The sequence below is a fragment of the Fundulus heteroclitus genome, chromosome 9 (genome assembly GCF_011125445.2).
Source record: "Fundulus heteroclitus isolate FHET01 chromosome 9, MU-UCD_Fhet_4.1, whole genome shotgun sequence".
In the NCBI taxonomy this organism is placed as follows: domain Eukaryota; kingdom Metazoa; phylum Chordata; class Actinopteri; order Cyprinodontiformes; family Fundulidae; genus Fundulus; species Fundulus heteroclitus.
In genome coordinates, this window is record NC_046369.1 from 5,757,547 (window position 1) to 5,781,148 (window position 23,602).

Sequence of the window (23,602 nt, forward strand, 5' to 3'; positions counted from 1 at the left end):
AATTGAGCAATTTGCATGGATGTCTAAACACAGTCCTTGAGAGACTGAAGTGTGCAAATCCACATTTGCAAGTGAGAGGCAGTCTAAATGATATGCATCAGATAAGAAGCCTGTATAACAAGTAGTCTGTTTACAACATGTAATAGATTATGAACTGGGTTGATGGTTTGTTAAATGTTAGCATGGGGGGTCTTACCTCATAGCTTTGGAAAATAAGATGTTTTTAGCCATTAGTTTTTGATTTAATGTTCTTCTTTCCCTCATGGAAGTGGGAAACACAACGCATTGCTCGGGGTGTGGGATCTGTGGCAATATGGCCCTTTTCTTGCCTCGTGCAGCATAGACAGTGTCCAAGTCCAGTAGATGGCATCACACAATCCCCTGTGCTGTCTTCACCACCCATGCTAAAGCCTCTGCAAGTCCCATACCACACTGTCACAATGAGACACAAAATGCTTTCTATTGTAGCTCTATAAAAGTTTTTTAACAGCTTAGTGGAAAGTCCAGACTGTTTTAATTTCCTGAGAAAGAAGAGTTGTCGTTGAACTTTCTTTACCAGGTGAGAGGTGTTCACAGTTCAAAAGAGGTTGAAGTAGATGCCCGGGAACTTTATGCTGTCTACATGCTCCACCACGTCCCCCTGTATGCAGAGAAGAGGGTGTTCTGTCTTCCTGGACCTCCTGTTGTCCACTAAGCTGGTAGAAAGAGGTTATAAACATATACATAAAATGGCTAATAACCGTATATAAACAAGCATTTTAGACTTCACTGGATGAGAAAGCCATTTGTTATAGGCTTTTCAAATTCCTGAAACACCAAGCACTCTGTCTCATTGAAGCGGCATTCGTCTGAATGAAGGGGACCAGGCTTTTCAATTTCTTAAAAGTGGATGTCACATGTTCACAAAGCCAAGAAATCAATTTAGTTATATATTAAAGTTAACAACCTTAAATCAGCCACATATATACAGTACTAAAACAAACAAACCAACAAAACAAACAAAAAAAATGAAGAAAAAGAAACTATTTTTTCTAAAAAATAGTTTGAACCTTGATATGGAGTCCATCCATTTTTACCCTATGTATGTGGTATGTTCTTCAGAAGTACAAGTAACTGAACAAAGAAAGTGAAGTCTCTCTTTTTCTAACTGTTTTCAAAACAAATAATCAAATTTTTTTGTCCTATTAAAATGCTTAACTGTCCCAAATATTTTACAATGTACATTGAAACAAGCTAATTCAGTCTTTCCTTCATTTTATTAAATGAAAATCACAAGAATATTCAAGATTAAAATGAAATGTCTCTGATTTCTTTAGTGGTTAATAGTAATGTACGATTTTATAAGAGGCCTCTTTTCTACCTATTTTCACTTTTTAGCAAAGTTTTTCATTAACCAAATATTTTTCCAAATCAAATTACTGGTAAAATAAAATCCAATTGATTGCTGAGCTACAGACAGCATGTGATTCCTGATTAATTTATTTTTTCGTTGATATATCAGTTTTACTAATGAATATATTACCACTGAGCTACAAATTGTGTTTTATTCTTTATGCAATCCGAAATACCTACACAGGAAAAACAAAAAGCGACTTAAAAAAACAAAAAAACAGAAAAGAGAAAGCGACTTAAACTCCGCCCAGTTGGGCTGCTCTGGTATAAAAACAGAGCCAACCTCCGGCTCCCTCTCTGCGGAAAAACCGCGAGATCACCTGACTACCGCCCGGACTTCCTCAAAGTGTAAACATTTACTCGCAGGAGAGCGCAAAGTTGCTCGGCAGGCTACGGAGGAAATATCGCACCGCTCATGAGACCATGCCGTGTTTAAACCTGAAGACATGCCTCTCGTCCGTGATATGAAAGCAGCTTTGTACCTATGAAGCGCTGAGGTAGCGACTTGTTTTCTGCAAGCTGTCCGTTTTTGTTTGTCGCCGTCCTTTTCAAGTGAAGTAAAATAGCAGCTAATTGCAGTGTTTGTTTGTTCCCTTGCACAGAGGTCCGGTTGGTGTTGCTGTGTGGGAATGGGTGCTTTCCCTCGCTGGTCCAAATGGAGAGTAAAGGGAGCGACGAGGTGGAAAAACTGAAGACAAAGTTCATGTCAGTGTGGCACAATGTGAAGTACAGTAAGTTGATTCGCTCTTGGTTCACATCTTACTGCTTCGTGCATCTTTGGAGTACTTCTGCAAAATAGCGTTTTTTTTAGCAGGTTACATTAATTTTATTTCACCTACGTTCTCGAATATAGAAATCAATCTGCAGTTAATAAGTACACAGCATATTTTTTTTGTAGCCGATTCTGCTTTCTGCTTTTATGCAGCTCTACTATTGAGAGTTCTCACTAAGATTTAAAATATCAGCATATTTCTTTCTCCCAAATTTCTGAATAAACTAAATGTTCAACTTATGTTTAGAAATAGGCATGATGGCAAAAAATTCATAGGAGGTGTAAGTTAAAAAAACAAATGTTTTCATCTGACAGAGTTTAATGAAATAAACTTTCAAATTGCTTTATACCACAATAATTTAGCTAGGTAGAGATTCCTGCACTCACAGTTAACTAGACAGACCTTACTGTCATTTGACTGCACCATCACAATGTAAGTACACAGTGAAATTTTGTTGCAAGGCTCTGAGTCAAAACAAGGCAAAAGAGAAACATTATAAATAAAAGTATTTGTCAGGAATGTAGTGACAAACTAAAAAGGTGTTTCATATGTTCAGAACAAACTGCATAAGACAGTATGAATAGTGCAAGTATATGAGGCAGTAGGAGCCATTGCAACAATGAACCGGACATATGACAACATAGATAATACCGTTACTCAGTGCAATAGAGTTCAGTGTTCACATCAACTGACTAGTTTTGTATGTTCAAAGGATCAGTCCTTGGACCCCTTCTCTTCCTTATCCATATTAATGATATTACTATCATCTATAAAATATTTCGGTCCATTCTATTTGCACATGATACAACTTTTTTTTAATTCTGGAGAAAATATTTAAAAAGTGTTAGAGGTAGTTGGAATTGAATTTATAAAAGTAAAAAGTGGTTTAATAGTAACGGACTGTCCTTAAATGTTGGTAAAACAAAATTTATGATATTCTGGAGCAGCAATGAAAGTGTTGAACAACTTTGTTAATGGATTTGAAGTACAAAAAAAACAAAGAAATTAAGTTTTTTTTGTGTTCTTTTTTTATGAACATTTATCATGGGAATTTTCATATAAATCATATAAAAGGCAAAATATCTAAAACTAATAAATAAGGTCAAGGATGTATTGAACAAAAAGGCTTTGTATATATTGTACAACTCATTGATTGTACCATATCTGACTTATTGTGGAGAAGCGTGGGGTAGTGCCCTTAAACAATATATAAGTTCAATCTTCCTCTTACAAAAAAGAGCTGTGAAAGTTCAAACAAATCCACTATTTGTTCAGTTAAATTCATTGAAAATTCATGAGTCGATTGAATTTTTATTTAAAAATGTATGTATAAAGCTCATAAGAAATCATCACCAAACAACGTTCAAACCAGATTTATTAAAAGAGTAAGTAAATATAATTTAAAACACTAAGATCTTCAAAATAAAAGAAATAAAATATATGTAGAACTGTGCTGATGAAAATATGTATTTCAGTTACGGGTGTTAGTTTGTGGAATGATCTTGGCAGTGAGGTGAAGCACTCAAATTCTCTTTTTTTTTATTTCTAAGAAATTAGAAAATTATTATGATGACGTGTTATATTAGTGATTAACATGATGTTTTGTCATTTGTGTTGGTGTTTTCTTTCCATTTTTTTTTTGAGTTGGTGATTTCTATTTTTATTTTTTTGTGAATAGGAGCAAACATTCTAAATTTATACTTCTTTTGGCTCCTTTTCAGTCATAATTTTATTTATTTTTTACCTTTTTTTTTTTTCTTTTCTTTTTTTTCAAGGATGGACGTTTTGTGTTTCGATCTTTTAAAATGAATGAATTAAGAAAATGAGGTGGGATTGTTGGAGTTTAGCAGTCTTATGATGCGTGGTGTGAAGCTATTTTGGAATCTAGTTTCAGTCTGAGGCACTGCAGGCCTCAAACCAGACAGCGATGCAGCTGGTCAGTACACCAACTGTTGTCCCTTTGTGGGGAGGAGGAAGATTTGCTCTTCCCAGCCGGTGCAGAAGGTGCAGACGCTGCTGTGCTCTCTTTACAAGAACAAAGGTGTGGAGGGACCAGGTCAAAGTGTCTTTGAGCAGCACCACAGGAATTTGGGGACTTGCTCCATTAACCTTGCCTGCTAGCTGTATTCTCGCAAAATTTGTGCGTTCACAAACACACCAGAATCCATGTTGTCCCGCTCCCGTCTCAACAGTTTGGGCCCGGACCAATCACGCTGCGGTATTATGGTTTAAGGCGGGACATACGGCTGTAATGAAAGCGAGATAACCAAAATAATCCTGGCAGCGCAGGAGGACGCACGTGTAGCTGCTGCTATCACATCTGTTTTGCCAGAATCCACAATTTCATCTTTGAAAGGAGAACAGCAAGAAGTGCCTTGACCGGTGTGTTGTCCATATACTTAAATATGTGGTTTGTACTGAACCTGGCACGGGAGTCCTGCACCGTCAGGGTTAAGAGCAGTGGGCTCAGTATGCAGCCTTTGTGGGAGACGGTGCTGAGGGAGATGACACTAAGGTGTTTTTGCCAGCCGGACAGACGGAGGTTTGTCTGAATCCAGCGGCCTGTTAACACAGGGTGTTGATTCTAAGGGGGACCAGTTTGATCATCAGATGCTAGAGAGTGGATTTAGTCCCGTTTTTCTTAGAATTGAGCCGTTGGTGGTCCTGATTGGTGAATCTCTCTTGCAAAAATCAGTAGGTATCAGTAAATGGGAATAAACTTAATTAAATTCCTAATTCTTCGTTGTCTGTTGGATTCAGTTCAAACCTGTGACCTCTATCAAAGAGCCTTGACCTGATTCCTTTTTGCATTGTAGTCCTTCGGAAAAAAATTGAAATCAGTACCATCCAGAAAAAGCTTGATCCATGCAGGTCTATGGTTAAAGTTAAATCTTTAATAAATGTAATATAATAAATACACTCTATAAAGCCTTTAATCAAGTTGTTCCAGCATAATCAAATCAGTTAAATTGATACTTAAAAACAATAAAGAACATGATCTTTAGGCCTTTGGGGAAATCATGCACTTTTTTGTTGGAGCTAATAATAATAATAATAATAATAATAATAATAATAATAATAATAATAATAATAATAATAATAATAATAATAATAATAATAATATAAATAAATAAATGCCTCCATTTTAAATACATTGTGGATCCAACATATTTAGGAGACAAAATAATATGTTTACTCTTACAATTCTTAAATAATAACACCACTAATCAAAATAAACCTTGTTCCCCTTTGGTGCAACAGAATATTGTATATTTTTGGGCGTATATATCTACCGATTTTTGCACATCTGGGGAGGTGTTTTCAACAAACCTGTTTTGATTTAGCTCAAGGTCAGTCAGACTGGATGGAGAGGGTCTCTGAACTATTTGCAAATATTGGCATAAATTCTCAATTGGACAAAGATCTTCAGAGAAATGCTGCTTTTATACTGAAATAAAAAATCCAGGGGTATCAGATTCCATCCACGTCACAGTTATTCACTAACCTGTCGGGATCCATCACGAAAAAACTCAGTAAAATACATTTGCTGTGTGTTTGTGGTCGCAATGTAACAAAATGTGGAACAATGTAGTGTTACCATTTTTTTTTTTTTTTCCAAGGATTGTGTAACAAATGGTACAGCAAACAGATGGTTTTGAGATTTCTTTAATCAGTAAAACGTTCGCTGGAGGAACATGAAGTTACAAATGTAAATGAACCACTTAGTTATGGTTTGTATACAGAAAATAATCTTTTGAGTTTCTCATTATTCTTTTCTAGATCAAGTTATTTAAGTTGACAAAAACAATCAGAGGGGCGTTTGTTACAGTTTCGTTGTGACTGGAAGAAGCTTCACAAGAAAAGGAAGCTATATATAACTCTGGGAGCCTGCTGCCGTTGAGTCAGACTTGAATATAAGTTTTTAATCATACTGTTAAGATGAGTATATAGTTCTAACTTATCTTGCTCCCACATGAATGAAACTCCTAAAAATCCAGTTCTTGGAGAGCTTTTTAGTGAGATGAAATAACCATGTTAGGCCGGTTTGGGGAAATGGAGCCATACATTAGTAGCAGGTTGGTAATTTTCTTAGTAAATACAATATTTTAGTGTCTCCTTTAAGACAAACCAACCAAGCTTTGATCTATTACCCATTTATTATGTGTTTCAGGTTGGGCTCTCAAATCCAAGACTTCATTCAGCAGAAACTCTCCGGTGTTTCTTTTGGGGAAGTGCTACCATTTTAAGGCAGAAGGTAAGTTCCACAAGCCCATAAATGTGATATCGTGATCATGTATTTATATGAACTACTTACTCACACACTGACTGCATTACCTGACTTCAGTTCACACAGATCTGTCCCCAGGGGGGAAAAAAACAAAACGTATTCCAATTTTTGAAAATTTAACTTTAAATTTATTCAAGTCATCTGCCATAGAAGAAAATATTTTTGATACAATTTTTCACCAGATGACGACTGCCCTGAAGACGGCGCCGAAGGCTCTGATGAGGACTTTGTCATGGGGAACGTGGAGGCCTTTCGGAAGGATTTTGCATCGCGTGTGTGGCTGACATACCGGGAAGATTTCCCTCCGCTGCCAGGCAGCAGCCTGATCTCGGACTGTGGCTGGGGCTGCATGCTGAGGGCCGGACAGATGATGCTGGCTCAAGCTCTTGTTCTGCACTACCTGGGCAGAGGTGAGCAGAGGAATACCACTGGATTTTAAATGACACAATTTAGCTGGGATTGATTTAAAAAGATACAATAAACCATCTAGAAAATATTTTTTTGTCAATATCTTGGTAGTATATTGTCAGAAAAATCCAAATTAGTTTTTTAATGCATTAAAGTTTCTTTATTTTTCACTAGAATACATTTATATATATATATATATATATATATATATATATATATATATATATATATATATATATATATATATATATATATATATATATATATATATATATATATATATATATATATATATATATATATATATATATATATATATATACACACACACACAAAGCTGACATGCTTATTAAGTCCTGTATGTTTAAAAAGTTGGGATCAGAGCGAACTGATGAACTATCAGCTTGTTCAAGCAGTGACCTGTTTCTCAGGATATTTTACCCACTTCCTGAATTAAGTGCCAATGAATAAGGAAATGGGATAAGGCTGAGGGGGTAATCCTATGAAATGGGATTCAGTCTTACCTGATGCGAAAGCTTTATAATTAGGCAATCGCTTAGATCCTCCACCTTCCCGTGTCTCACAAAGGTTTGAGGCTTCAGGTGTCCATATGATGTCATAATGGGTCTGACTAATAAAGTAATTGAGAAAACTTTCTTTTAAATTTGTTTTAAAATCTGTCACTGGTGAAATATTTCCTCATAAAAAGATGAAAGTCCACTTTAGGATATTTATGGTTCAATTTAAATTTTGACTCACTTTGAATCAAGGTCATTTTGTTACTGCTTCCGACTTGATTCTGGGTTATTTTATTGGCTGGGCTACTCCCATTCACTCTGCCTACAGCTCACACCCCGTAAGGCTAAGATACTGTTAGAGTGAAATACTGGGACACTCAAACTTCTAATCGAACCAAGTTCTGACTAATCTGTTTCTGAAATGAACAGAAATTGTATGGTTTTTATATCAAGATGCCTATAGCCTGTATTGGGTCATATTTTTAATGCTCTAAAATTCAGGTTAAAAATGTAAATTAATGAGATTTATTACAAGTTTTAGTGAGCTTTGGCCAAATAAAAATGTTAAATTCTTTGTATTGAGCACAACAGCTCAGACTAATAAAGTCAGATGTCATCTATAATCTCATTTTATTTAGATTGTTTGGCCCAATAATGTCAAATTTAGGTGTACTTTACGTCATCTTATACGCTGCCGTAAAAGGGAACATTTAAGACAGACGTGTCCAAAGTGTCCCAGGGCCCATTTGTGGCCCCTCTACTGATTTTGTATTAATTTCATAATGAATAGGACAATATCCAATGAGATTTAATGAAATGTAGACTTTGGGGCATTAAAATCTGCTTGGAATTAATTTATTCAAGTTGGCTAAATACGGCAAATGTATATTGATAGACCAAAAATAATTACGTTTTTTTTATTTCAATGGGGCTGAAAATATTTTGCAAACTGATAGACCATCTCTTAATAGGGCAAATGAGCAAAACCATTTAAGTTCTGGATCTACATTAATTTGAACATTCCTTTCCTACAAAAAATCTGACTAATTGGTGTCATTACAATTATCTTGTTTTGGTTAATTTCATTTAATTATTTATTTCATGTAATTTTAACTGTACAATTTTGGCCCACATGCCAAAATGTTTAATGAACAAAATGCACTTTATTTGGGTTGTGAACAACCATGAGCAGCTCAAGTGATTTTTATTTAATGTAAGTGCCTGGAAATGTTTCTCTAATCACAGTAGTTATAATTTGAACTCCATAACAGACTACCCTTAGAGTAATCTGACCCAGCCATATATTTTTTTTTTTTTCTGCAGACTGGACTTGGCCAGAGGCACTCACACTCCCCCCCTTAGACGCAGAGACCCGGACCACAACAGCCGCCAAGCGTCTTGTCGCCTCTCTAGAGGCTTCTCTGCAGGGCACCCCCAAGACTTCTAGCATTGGACCGTCTATTGGACCTCAAGCTCAGACATTGGGATCAGCAGAAGAAGCAGATGCACATTTAAAGGAGACGTACCATCGAAATCTGGTGTCCTGGTTTGGGGACGTTTCCTTGGCTCCGCTGGGCCTGCACAGACTTGTCCGTTTAGGACTGACGATGGGAAAACAGGCGGGGGACTGGTACGGTCCAGCTGTGGTAGCACACATCTTAAAGTAAGTTTGATCTTTAAGTATAAAATGTCTTTTAAATCTTCTCTTAAATGTATATAGCCACATTATATGCTTAAAATAAGACCAAAAACTATTTGATCATGATAAAATTAGGCTCTATACACAAAGTCTCCTTTCTGATAATGTTCTCATGGTCCTTTTTGTGGATAAAAATAGCCCCACACCGGGTGCAATTAGCAGATATAAACAGAAGTGGCGACATCTAGTGACAGTATTGCGAAACTGTCATAATACCTGTTTGCTTATTTGATAAATCAAAATTAGATAATGCCGGACCGAGCCTGACCCTCCGCAATGCCTCGCAGTAAAGCAGCAGCTCGGCATGATCAAAGACCAACCATTATTAATTAAATATACGATCTACAGCAACTTTAAGAGCCTCATATCAGAACATTTACTCACATCAGTCAACTCTGCGGCCACATCTGAACAATCAGCAGGTTTAGCATCCGCTTCAGTGAACACCAACGGTCAGACTGTATTCCCAGCGACATTCCAGTCTTTTCTCTCTTGGAATAATTTTTATTAATTTTTTTCACAAACCTTGGAATATTCTTTATTGTTTTGCCTGGAAATGCTAATAGCCGTTAGCCGTTTCCTTGTTTTGTCCCCTGCTGCGCATGCGCATTACATACTTGCTTTAAAATTGTAGATAAACACAAAAGGCTTTATTTACTAACAAATTGAGCAAAAACAAAGCATAAAACACCAACATGACCAAGGGTCCGTTCTTCGTACGTTGCTTAAAACATCCGAGATCAAATGACGCATCCAAGATGATTTCATCCGGCTAATCATGATCCGGCTAACTGGGTTCTTTGAACACGCCTGTTGTTTACGATTAGTATGGCTGGATTGAGTTATCTGAGACAACTGCGCGTTCATGCGTTTGTTTAAAAGGGGAAATGTATCGATAGTAGAAACATTGATCAGCAGCGCTGCTATTGGCTGTTCAGCATGGCCAAAGAACGCCCACAGTTTTTCTCCCAAGCAGAACAAGAGCTTGGAAGGTTATGCCAAATTTGAGTCATTAATTAAAACACCTCAAAATCTGTTAATGCCAGGAGAGAGGGCTGGCAAAAAGCAGCAGACAAATTAATGCGTAAATACTGTCCATGGTAGATGTTTCTATCACTTTCTACAGTATGAATTTTTGCATTTTAATAATCTCATATTTACTTTGTTCTTTTATATCAGAGCCTCCACGGGACCCACTAGAACATGGGGACAAGTAAAAGTGAAATACAATAATATTCTACAAAATGGTAGCCTTTAATTATTACACTTTATTTTAAAAAGGCACTTGTTATGTCAAGAGATCCAAATTTCAGTGTCATTCCTTAGACACGGGAAGTAAAGGACATGTGCAAACTGGGAATTTCAACAAAAAAAAAATCTTTAACAATAAAAAAATGAAAGTTTTCCTTTTCCAAGTCATCCACAGTTTACACGGTAAAACTGTATTGCTCCGTCTCTAGATAATCCATCCATAGTTTTTTCTAATACAATATACGGCTCGACAGGAAGCAAGCCTTTCAAAGTAAACTAAACTTCACAATAAAATGGCCCGAACAAATCTTCTTACTGAATATGATAAAAATAAAAGCAAACTATCATACAAATAACTTAAATATTTTAGATTTATGGCTCCAACATCACTTTTTCCTCCTTAAAAGCCACTGTTAAATGATGTGTGTGTCTGTTTATAACAGCCACCAAGAAAAATCTCTCTACAGTTACACTGTCGCGCTGCGCTAAAGGATCCTGTCTATTGCGCAATACGTGATTAATTCGAAAAACTCTGCAAATTATTCTTGCACCTTCTGTAACAGGTTGCAGTCGTAAAAATGGACATGGCTACGGCAGACTTCCCTTTCTCCTCTGCTTATACAGCTGTGATCTAATCTTGTTTACATGAAATAAGCCTGCTCTCGAGCAGGCTTAAGCTGGCGCACATATTGCTATGACAACAAGTGCAGGATGTCTTTCGAAGAACCAAACGATCCAAGATCATGCCAAATCGTCAACAATGAAATCCTGCTAACTGAGTTAGCGACGTACGAAGAACGGACCCCAATACTCCAGCAGGATGTGTTAATCTTTCATAAAAACTTTGTGTGCAACCAGAGTGAGCTACTGGTTAAATAAAATAAAAAAAAAGTGAAATAATGTGGCTATGCACCTTTTTTTAATATTTTTTTTTTTTACTGGTTTTAACCTAGTTTGAGATATTGGCTTTTGTGGTTTTGTTGTTTGTGTTTTATGTTTATGCTCTGTATTTTATTTGTTTTGTTGTTTTACTGTTAGTAATTTATTACATTTAAAATTATCTTTTCAAGGTAAAGTGAATGAACTGAATTATTTAGCAGCAACATGTTTTCCAAATAGTGTTAATATTTATGATATACATTTATTGTTCAACTAGAAAAGGCATAAAAGCAATGTTTTGCATATATTTTTTAAAAATCTTATATATTTACTTTTTAAAACCCCTTTGAAATTCGGGCAATTGGTTCCACAGATTTGTATAATTTAATCAAGAATATTGAGTTTATCTTGTATATAATGCCCAATGCATATTCTGTTTTGGATTTTTGGTTTTTAAAACTAGAAAAACTAAGTTCAGATACTTTTTATCCTATCCTACAAAAATAAAGTTGTTTTAATGTATTGCAAAATCTTGTTCTTGCCTAGAAAAAGTTTTTACTCCTAGGTGTGAAGAATTAGATTTTCTTCAAAGATGTAAGAGGTCATAAAAAGCACTCCCTTATGACCTAATGGGAGTGGTGGCCTAGTAGTTAGGGCAGGGCGCTTGCGTTCTGGGAAGGATGGAAATTCCCCGGTTCGAATCCCACAGACTGTCCCTCTGTGTCCCTGAGCAAGACCCTTAGCACCAGATAGCTTCCACGGGCGCTGCACAACAACAAGCCCTAAAGGAATCGGTTGAATGCAGAAGACAAATTTTATTGGAATGACAAATAGAGGTGATCATTATTATTATTTTAGTCTGCTAAATTTACAGTAAATGTAATCAACTAAACATAGATTTATTTGACTAAAACTAAAATGACTACAAATAACTAAATTACAACTAGCAGTAAATTATACTTTGATCAGACGACTGATCAATGAATGGCTGAAATGAGACTACTACAGTTTTCACTTGCACACAGAGCCGACAGTCCTCTGTTTAGAAATATTTCCAGTCACGACGATAACTAAAAGTTATATTGTGACATCTGATAAAGGCCCCACGCATCACTCTCATTGGCTACCTGAGCAGACAGCCCAACGAACTTAAGACTACTGATAACATGGTTATCATTAACATAGTTAATAACATTATGTCTGTATTACTGATATTAAATGTTATTATTACAGTTGTTGCTTTTCTAAATTAAAGCAGATTTTTTGTATGTTTGCGAACACATTGAAGTAGCTAAAAATCTCATACCATATACCTAGTAGCTACACCATTTACAGATTATATTAATCCAATTTTTGCGTCTTATAATGATAAATCAATTATTAAATAAATTATCATTAGTATTCTTTTTACAGCAAAATTTTATACTATACTAATACTGCAGTTTATGTCAACGGAAACATGCAAAAAGTTCTGCATTAAACCCAGTTTTGTTCTATAGGTTTCCTGCTGGACCCAATCTCAGACAAGCAGAAGACAATAGATAGATGGATGCATAAAATTACAATGATTCAGGAGTTGTATTTAATTTCCCTTTCATTTTCAATTTAATTGAAAATGAATTAAGTTGAATTAAATCCTTCATTCAAGTGCACTGACCTGACCCTTAAAAGGTTTGACAGGGTGGCTAATAAAACATTGTGGTCACAGCTCACTTTCCATTAATTACTTGCTAATTTTGTACAGGTTGAACAACAATGTTAACTTCTCAAAGGTTAAATCTAACCAGCTCACTTTTTTATTTTCTAGATCAAATCTATTTAACATGTTTTTAATGACAACCAATCCAAAGCAACGTACCCATTTTACTATGAAAGTAATATTAGGAGATAATTTTGTAGTCTGAATTAGCCATTCACCCTCAGTTTCTCCTCTTCCTTACTTGTTTTTGCCTCCCCCCCCCCCATCCTATTGTTTTAGAAAAGCTGTCAAGGAAGCGACGGACCCTGGCTTGGCGGGTATAACTGCCTACGTCTCCCAGGACTGCACAGGTATGAAATATGATCCGTCCGTTGATGGTACAGGAAACTGGGCACGGCGCCCAAATCGACTGCTCTCTTATTCCTCCGTCAGTCTGCTACTGTGAGACTCCAGCCGCTAAAACCGGGGGACAGGAGCCTCGGAGTCTATTCCCCACAACAATCACATCCATCTCCAATCTATAGCACGCCGCCCCGACCGCCTCTTCACCTCGATATCTCAGCTGATGACTCATGTTTGTCTTCTCAGTGCCGGAAGACGGTGGTTTGTGTGCGAGCTGTTAATGCAAAGTGTTAGCCACAACGAGAAACAACATACAAGTTTTTGGTTTATTTGAAGGTCAGCCTGCCTTTGTCACTTGGAGAAGCATTTTTTTTTTCAGTTGATTCAGAGAAGAAAGTTCATAATTTGTGGATTTCCTTCTGTTTTATACTTGCAAATAAAATGTTTTATTTATTCTATTTAACTTTTATTCGCACAGGGAATCACATTGAGATCCAATATCTCATTTTCAAAAGAGACCTGTTTGACAAAATGACAAGAATCTGAACGGTTTCCTCTGTGGAATAGTTGACACACATTTCTTTTTAATGCTAAAGGATTTAACAATACATTTAATGTCCCTTCACAGACTTATCAGGCATGAAGATAAATAATAAAAAAATAAATTTCTCCTTACTTACTCCACACTCTGGAAAAGTGTGGCATTCTAATCTGTTTGAAATAAGAGTATGGAAAACATATTTATAATGCCGGTCTTTAGCTTTATTTGAATTTCACTTAAGTGATATTCAGTTCGGTGCAGTTGTTTAGTTTGGTGATAATTCATAACAAACGCCATTCATATCCAGTTATGTAGAATCCAATTGGGCTCTAGTTCTGTTAATATAAATCTAATTAATTCTAATTTAATCACATAGAAGGACCAATTCCATCCAGATTATAAGTCAATATAATAAAATTTTGCCCAATATGTAATGCCTGTGAGTGACGTCACTTTCATTTTGCTGCAATCCTTCATAACTAAACATGCATGTGACAACAGTGGAAAGGAACGCCTCTCTTTTAACCTCAAGGCGAACATGGCTTGGTCTGAGCACCCTTCTGCCCTCACCAGAACTTTTCACAGCAACTGCCTCAGAAGATTACCAGTATATTGCTTTTTTCAATGTGTGAAACATTTTAAAGACATAGGAAGATGTCTGTCTTTATGTAAATAATGCCACAACATTGCATTTAAATGCATTTTTGTTATGGACGAACCTTGCATATACAAGCGTACTCTAACAAACACTCACAGGTGCTTGGATCCGGGTGCTTACAGATACACTTCTATACAGTTTAACACTATAGTTAGCTTTGGCTGCCACTAAATACACCTCTTGTTAAATAATATTGCTTATTTTCAGTGATGTAATCAAAGGTGTTGGTTGTTTGTGCCTGTGATACCGTTTTTGATTGGTTTTGCTGCTCTTTCTATATCTCTTTCTGCAGGTGTAGAAGCAGACTCTGAGGATGTTATCTTGTTCTCTCTTCAATTTTTGTCACTTTTTCTTCTCTTTAACATTTTGCCTCATCTTTTTCTCTACCTTTTTATTTCTGTTTTATCTTTCCATTTCTGTGCCCATTGAACTTGAAATAATCCCAAAAGTATATCCAATAGTTCTCAACTGGAGCACTATAGCGACAGCAGTAAGACTCCACTTGTGAAAGTAAATCTGTTGGGCTTTCTTTGCTGTTGAGACAACAATTATTTTTTTTGTTTTTCTCTCTTAATGCTACACTGCCAGGCAGGATTATATAGTGCTGCTAATTTGGTTCTCAAATTTTGCCTCAACTGTATAAAAATCAGGGTGCGTATAACAAGAGATGCTCAAACTTAAGACATGTCAGGGCTCCATGTCTATGACAACGTGCTTAATTAAAGTTTAAACACATGTAACACATGTTTTCAGATAAGACAACTTTCATGACAAGATAAATCGTATGTTGTATGAAAAATAGAGATAATAATGTCAAGTAGCTGAATGTTCTGAATAGATAAATATTTAAGAACACACTGGAGTTCCAGCAAACAGACGAAGACAGAACTTCATCTAACTTCTCTGCTTTTGATCTTTTCTAGTGTACAGTGTTGATGTTGTGGAGTGCCACAAGGTGCCAAGCACAGAGGAAACCTCAGATGAGACACCAGAGAGCCCTCCTGTCGCACAGACCAGCCAACCCTCACCTGCTCCCACGCTGCCAGAGGACCGAGCCGTCATCATCCTCATCCCTGTGAGGCTGGGGGGGGAAAGGACCAACCCGGAGTATTTTGACTTTGCAAAGGTGAGATATGAAGTTGTCATTAGCGTTAGCTGTTTTCAAAGGTCTTATATTTGGCCGAGTTTCCCTGAAGGTAAAGTTAAATATAAATGTTTTTCTGTAAATGTTTAGTCGCTTTTGAAAATGACAAACTCGGAACGTGTTTTGTTTAAAAGTTTCACAGATCAGCCTTTTGTGGCTGGTTTCTGATCTCCCAGTTTATAAAGCTGTAAAAATTAAGCCCAATTCAGACTTATTTAATTTTTTTTAAGAACTGTAATTAACATTGATCAATATACCTTTTTTTTTTTTGCCGTTCTAATGTAAGTAGTCAACTGTTATTGAAATTAGAAGCAGAGCCAACCTGACACCTTACAAATGAGCCCTCCCTCTAAAACAGGGTTTTACTACTTTTTTAAAACACAGAAAAATTCTGGATTTGCTTTAGTACCCATGAACATCAGTTTCGGTGTGAATAAGGATGGCTTTGAAGCCGTTTCATGAATTACTGGAAACAGTTTATCAGCACAAATCTTGCAGAAAACTACAAATCAGCCGAAACACTGAGTTCCTTTAAATCAAGACTGAAAACCCACCTGTTAAGAGTTGATTTCTGCCCATAATAACAGGAACACTGACCAACATGTTTGATGTGTATTGGTATTTTCACTTGATAAAGTTCAGTGTTTGTTTCTGGTCTCACCACCGGTGACAGTTTCAATGTGTTTATGATGTTTTTATGTTTTCATGATGAAAAGCACTTTGAACCACCTTGTTGCTGAAATGTGCTACACAAATAAACTTAACAGCAGAGGCTTGTTTAACAAAGTCCATGTCTATTGTTCAACCTAAAGATGACCCAGAAGCTAGACCTGCTCTCACTTCACCAAATACAATTTTAAAATTGAATTTGTCTTACGTTTGTGTCTTTCACTTGATGTATCGTGTTGAAATAAATAACACCCGATCAGTGGTCAGGCCCAGACAAACTGAAATTCGGCCATTTCCAGTCGGGTGGCGATATTTTGTGGTCATCTCTAGGTTAATGTTAATTTCAGTGCATTAACTAACAACCAAAATGAAACCATTTCAGCTCTAAGTCAGACCCACTGTTTGCTTCTCTGCTCATATAGAGCATACTGAGTCTGGAGTACTGCATAGGCATCATCGGAGGGAAACCCAAGCAGGCCTGCTACTTTGTGGGATTTCAAGGTTAGTGCCAGCATATTGGAAAACAGAAAAAGACACATTCGCGCAGAGGTTGGTGTGAATAACAAATTATCTTTGCATAATATACCCTTTGCATGTGTAGAGACAAAGTGAGTTAATGTATTCATGTTTGTATGAGGAAAACGAAGAGGAGTGGAGATGAAACCGAGTGAAGCGGGGCTTACTTTATTCCCTCTGACCCATCAAAACCTCGCCCATTTATCACAAGTAAACCTCCCTAGTTGTAAACCATAATTGATTTCCATAGGCGGCATGCATTAAATTTCATCCGCGCGCCCAAAGTGAGCCACTCTTCATCACCTTCAGCAGCCAGGAGAAACCTTCAGTTGTACATCTTAGCAGTCAATATTTACGCATTTACATATTACCCATTTGAAATACAGTGTTGGATGATGTCTAAATGACAAGCAATACATTCTCCCTGCCAGCGCACAGCTCAGCACTGCATTCATCATATGCAAAACGGCCCAATATAATTGCGTGTTTGTAAAAGTAATTCCCCCACACAAAAATTAAATGACAACCCCTTTTCTTGCGGGTATAAAAAATGTGCTTGTACAAACGCATCTGATTATGCGGACTTTTAATCCACCCTGGTGGATATTAAAAAGCAACAACCTTCTCGAAAGCATATTTGACGCACACAACCCCAACAGCAGGTCCGGCGGGTGACTTTGAGCTGCTCTGCATAGATATTGAGGAGAAACTCGTTTTTTTTTTTTTCTTTTCTGAAATAATCTGATGTTTTTGAATAACTTGTCTTTTGTTTTGTCCTTGCAGATGACAGCTTGATTTACATGGACCCTCATTACTGTCAGTCTTTTGTGAATGTCAGCACCAGCGATTTCCCTCTCCAGGTAACGTAAAATTACACAGACGAGCTGACCGAGGGCTCCAGTAAATGTGGATTTAATAGTTTCTGTTAGTACTTAAGGGTGTGAATCTTAAAGCAGCACTAAGCCCAATCACCAGGTCTGTATTGGCTGATTTATTCGCTGCTCAGATAAGCGAAACTGCCACCTAAGAGAAATACTGCAAATGCATGCTCTAGCAGACCTAATATTTCAGGGCCAAAACATAAGGACCACGCAGTTGCATCTCAATAAATTAAAACCCATTTCAAATGTGGTCTGTTTCTGTAGTTCAATACAAAAAGTGAATCTCACATTATATAGATTAATTAGGTGCAGAGTGGTATATTTTAAGTGCTAATTATGGCTTGAAGCGAATGAAACTCTAAATTCAATTCCTTTAGAAAGACAGAATATTGCTTAAGTCTAGTTTAAAAAAAAAAGGATTTTTATACAGAAATAGTGGCATAATAAAAAGTATATCTATGTGTTGTTCAGTAGATGCAGTCCAACTTATTTGGGGGGCTCCTTTTGCATGGGTTAGGGCATCAATGCAGCGTTGCATGGAGATGATCATCCTGTGGCTCTGCTGAGGTGTTGAGGAAGCCCAGGTTACTTTAACGGCAGCCTTCAGCTCGTCTACTTTGTTACGTCTGGTGCCTCTCATGCTAACAACACTCAAACAAATCTCTGTGGGGTTCAGGCTAAGCCAGCTTGATGGCCAATGAAGCTCTGTGAGACCATGGTCATTAAAGCATGTATTGGTTCTCTTGGCAGCATGGATGGGTATAAAGTCCTGCAAGAAAATGCAATTACCATTACACTTGTCTGCAGGAGGAAAAATGAAGTGGTCTAAAATGACCCTGTACTGACAGTTTTACTGATTTTTTTGGACTTGATAAAACACAATGGAGCAGCACCAGGAGTTGACATGGCTCCCCAAATCATCGCTGACGGTGGAAGCTGCACACCGGACCTCAAGCAAATTGGATTCTGCGCCTCCCCACTCTTTCTCCAGACTCTATGACGTACATGGGTCAAATAAATCGCCGAATTTACTTTCATCTAAAAAGAGGGGAAAGTTCTAGTCGTTTTTTTTTCTTCTTAGCCCAGGTAAGATTGATCTGACATTGGCATTAGATCAGGAGTGGCTTAACTCAACTGACCGGGCAGCTGTAGCGCATATCCATAATGGAATGTAAATCTTCCCAAAATCTTCAGTGGACTGTGTTTCACAGTCCTTGCAAGGCTGTGGTCATTCCCGTTGCTTGTGCAGCTTCTTCTGCCACATTTTTTCCTCCCCCTCAACTCTTTGTTGCGATGCTTAAATACAGCACCTTGTAAAACAGCCAGCTCTTTTAGGGGCTTCCCTTCCTTTTGAAGGACCTCAGCGACTGCTGGGCTGCCGTCATCGCAGCAGTTTTTCCAAGGTTTGTTTTTGGCCATGGCAAAGTGTCTGAGAAACTGAAATTTGTGGGTTTTTTTTTTTTTATCAAAGCATCAAAATGTGCAGAAATAGAACATGAAATATTTCACTCTGGGAGGAATAGATGAGTTTAAAGTTTTATGTTAAATTACTTGAATAAATTTACTTTGCAGTGCCATTTCATATATTGAGATGCACCTGTATAGCAACGTTTTGTCCTTTAATGCTGTAGCATACGATGTTAAGATAGAAGAGCTGAAAAAAAAGCATAGACACTATCGCAGGTCAATGCGTTTTCTTTCATAAAGTGGTTACTTTTGACATTTCAACTCCTGACTAGAGTGAATATTTGCTCCTTCATCTTGATGAATGTGGCTAGATTTTAAGTTTTTCCCTGTTATTCTGTGATTTGCAAGTCATATCATTGCCCCTCACCAAAGAAGATGCCTTTCAGCAAGATGGACCCAAGCTGCACAATTGGTTTCTATTCCAAAAGTGTTCAAGACTATGAGCGGATCAGGGAGGAGCTGTCCAAGGTAAGGAGGCCTGCTGTAACACAGAACACCTTGAATCGAGTCAGCGAAGAGATTCTCTTGCTAATTTTCCAGATATGGTTAGGGTTTTGGTAATGAGTGTACAAACTGATTTTAAAACAGTGTTGGAAGATTTTACCAGACCTACATTAATTGAGCAGTAGGTGGCAGCATTTAGCCATGAATATAACTGAGTTACCATCCATGATGCATAGCTGTTTTCAGAGCAGTCTCTTCCTATATTAATTAGTTTGTGCTTAAACCACTTATTTCTCTATTAAAATGAATTACGTTTGCATTAAGACTTCATCTTCAGAATTGAAATTGGAAGTAAAAGTTATTGCGCTCTCTTTTTGCCAGTTGCTGCAGCCGTCATCGAAGGACAAATATCCAGCGTTTACCTTCGTGCAAGGTCGCAGCACAGACCACGACCTGTCGTCAGACCTGAACACAGAGAAGCGGGAATGGCCTTTCATTCGGGACACGCGCAGAACCGTCACCACCGCCGGAGACTTTGTGCTGCTTTGAAACCCAAGTTTGCGGTACAAGGTTCTCTGATTGCTTGAAATCCACTGCATCACGTCTGTGTTAGGATTGGGTGGTTAAGTGGCTAATCTAAAACTACATTAATCCAGTTTTTACATCCTAGAGATACTGATCCTGAACCAAAGGGTTGTCTGGTTCGGCCTGGCAATGTGAATTATTTGGTTATACTGAATTATTTGCAAGAAGATATTTTGACATTATTTGTTCTATTGAGTCGAAGTTCATGACATTTTGTAGTGCAGTAGAATTAAGAACAAATTTATTGTATTTTGCGTCACTATTTGTATTTTTGTAGTCAAGGCTTATGTCAAAATTTATTGAGACATCATATGTTGACAGAAGTGGAGTCTCATCTGTAAAATTAACTTGATGTTTAAAAAAATAATAAAAAATTGAAAGGGCATAACCATTTTTTTACAGTAGATATAAGCACAGCCTGTACTTATTTGGTTTGATTTTTTTTTTCTGCTTATGATATAGTTGAATTGTTTAGCATCCACACCATATCTGAACTATACAAGCAGTGTGAATAATAATTAAAAGTGTACGGAATAAAATAACAGACAAGAGTTTAGAAAAAAAAGCTATAAATCAAATATTTTCTATTTTACAGATGAGACCCCAGGTGTAGGTTTTTTTTTTTTTGTTTTGTTTTGTTTTTTTGTTCTAAAGAGATATTTGTAAAAGTATAACTAGGTCACATTCTTTCAAGATAAACAGCATTATGCAGAAGTGTTTGAAATAAGGGTGAAATAAGGACTAGAGCAGCATTCTTCATACTTTCTATAATAAATACCACTGGAATGAAAGTCAGGTTGTACCAACTTAAAACAGTACAACCAGAATTGGACCTTCAATTTTTGTGATTTATCAGACAAAGCCACAAAATGTTATCTAATGGCACTACATGATTAGTTGAACCATAATAAGTATATAGTGGGTTATTGTTATGGGTCCTTTTTATTCAGAAGTTTGTAAAATTCACAAGGAAGTTTCAAGTCAGAATTTCAAGGAGAACACCGACCGTGGCATAAGAATTCAATATGGCCGCCTTGCATATAAAACTTAATGATAGCAGCAGAAAAACAACATAAAAACCCGTTAAAAAAACTGTTTATAAACGTATAGCACTGTAAACACTGTTCTGTGTGCAACATGCAGAGAATCAACTTGTTAGCAGCTCATAATCACTGAGCAAATAAACTGCGTTTTTAAACTTGAAACTGGAAAAGTTAGTTGGGTTTGAGAATAGAATAAACCAGAGAATAAATGGCCATCAGGATTTGCTACTGGCTCACTGTTGTCATCACTGGTATTTACCGTGAAAGCATTTTTTTTTTTTCACTAAATTGAGAACACTAAATGAAGATGATTTTCTGAATCATTATTTGTATGCGTTGCAGTCATATTGGATTTCGAGGTCAGGGTTGGTTTTTCACTTGAAGTTCTAGCTTTTGAGGTCGTTCAAATGATTTTTACAACTTCAAACTTGGAAACTTCAGCTTCTGGGTACAAAATGCAACGCATTACAGCGTCTTTCACGTTAATATGAAAGTAATATTGTTATGCCCTAGCACAGCAAGGAGAATAAGTCCAGGTCCTGTTGTACTGCTGTTTTAAAATCTCTGTTAATGTGGGGATAGTTGGGAAAACTTGGTATTTACTAAGTTGGGATGAACAGTGGTACTTGTACCATTGTTTAGGAATCACAGATCTAGTGCTATTAAGGTGTCTTTGGGGTAAAGCGAGCGTCTTAAAGGGCTATTTAATAATAAAAACGTTTCATTTCTATGCTGAGAAAGTTTCCTTCTTCTAGATTAACTCCTGAAACACTTATGAAGAAAACGATGCACACAATGAAGGAGGCTCTTTGCAATTCAACGCAAAGTTCATTTGGATTACACTAGAAAATTTTTTTTTCTTTTTACGCAGTATTATATCACCGTATGACACCATATCACACAAAGCGGTATGGGCTTTGATCTCTTCTTACCAGGAAGTTTGTTGGCACGAATCCTGTATGAATAAAAAACTTTTTTTTATTTTGGCTGCATTTAGCAGCACTGCTGTGCACGTCTTTCACTGTTTCCTCAAATCATTTCTACTTATTTTTTTTTCTCAATTCCAACAATGAATAAGTGAAGGTCAGTTACTGTGCAATAACATACAAATTAATCTGAAACTAACACGAAGTACACTCGCTAATGTTTCAGGCTCCAAAGCTCAGCGGAGCTTTTTTGTCACTAAATAAACACTGTAAAGTTTTATCATGTTCTTTCTTCACACAGAAACGTGTTTGTTTGTACAAATTAACTTTAGAAATCATCAATAAAATGTTTCAACATGTTGAGCACAAGAGCTAAATAAATGAATTTATTTGAATTTACCAGTTTGCATTGTTTCTTTTTTTCTGTTCATGTTGGAGAATTCCCAGCCGCTCTAAATAAAAGTTCAAAGAAAATGAAATGTTTGCTTCGTTTTTCGGGCCAGCATAGCAAGCCTCACCGACGGGTTGAAACAAATTCAATGCCTTTCCTCTCCCAGTCAAATGTGGAAGATTAAAACTAATCGTACGTGCTAACCATCTCTACAGCCCATTAACCAGGAACCGGGAAAAAAATGTGACCCAGTGACACTGGCGGCAATTGTGTTCGTCTGTGGAGGAAAAGAAAATATCCTTGTGTGCAAAGCCCTGTGATAATCTGTTTGTTGCCCTGTTGCTGTTTTCCTGTACAATGCAAATTCTTGTATTATGATGAGCCGTGCTTTTTAAAGGAGGGAAATGTCCCTTCTGCGGGGAAGTCGGGGGCAAAGGTGAGAATAGATGGACAGACGGATGAAGAGACCCCTCATTTGTTCCCACCCCAGCACATAATGGCATCGTTGAGATCCACTGCTGGATAATTTTTTTTTTTTTTTTTGGGGCCTAGCAACAGACTTTACAGATAGAGCGGGAACATTACGTATGCAAAAGCAAAGCATCTACAGAGACATTCCTCTGTTTGGGAGATTGAGAGCGTTGGGTGGACAGGAGGAGACATAACACTAGGGATTTTTGTCCGAAACATGAAGGCGCATTTGTTCTCCGGGCCGCGGGGCGATATGAGCATTGACTTTGTTCGCCGTGTATTTACAGGGATTTATGAATATTTGATTAATGAGTCACAGGAGCAAGGGAAATGCAATAAAGCGGTTGTGTAAAACCAGCAAGTTGCAATGAGGGTGTTCTCATACTGTCCAAATTCCTGAAAATATAGTTTGGAGCCAAACGGATTCCTGACAAAGAGCTAGACCATGAGGCTTTGTCTATTTGATAAATCTGTGGAATGGGAGGTAAATATTTTAGTTTGGTTCATGCTAGAAACCGTGAGTATTTCAGTAGGATGGAGGGTAATCTAGGACACTGGCATGGATCATTTTGTCTCTCTTTGAGCTTAAAGATTTAACTTAGGTTAGTTTAGTTAAA

General features: G+C 37.0%; 1 protein-coding gene across 3 annotated transcripts in view; it reads left to right on the forward strand.

The window, feature by feature from the left end:
* Positions 1-1,691: 1,691 nt before the first annotated feature.
* The window catches only part of atg4c (autophagy related 4C, cysteine peptidase), a 30,796-nt gene continuing 8,885 nt past the window's right edge, over positions 1,692-23,602 (forward strand). The window contains exons 1-11 of one of the 3 annotated variants that reach the window (XM_036140899.1): positions 1,694-1,889; positions 1,995-2,123; positions 6,337-6,420; positions 6,636-6,863; positions 8,703-9,042; positions 13,187-13,257; positions 15,372-15,574; positions 16,684-16,762; positions 17,561-17,637; positions 19,474-19,593; positions 19,951-22,597. In XM_036140899.1, the coding sequence (XP_035996792.1) occupies positions 2,048-2,123; positions 6,337-6,420; positions 6,636-6,863; positions 8,703-9,042; positions 13,187-13,257; positions 15,372-15,574; positions 16,684-16,762; positions 17,561-17,637; positions 19,474-19,593; positions 19,951-20,118 (1,446 nt within the window). In that variant the 5' untranslated portion in view covers positions 1,694-1,889; positions 1,995-2,047 and the 3' untranslated portion in view covers positions 20,119-22,597. Of the gene's footprint in view, positions 1,890-1,994; positions 2,124-6,336; positions 6,421-6,635; positions 6,864-8,702; positions 9,043-13,186; positions 13,258-15,371; positions 15,575-16,683; positions 16,763-17,560; positions 17,638-18,465; positions 19,119-19,473; positions 19,594-19,950; positions 22,598-23,602 lie in introns of those variants that run through there. The other 2 variants (XM_036140901.1, XM_036140900.1) reach the window with 2 other exon arrangements.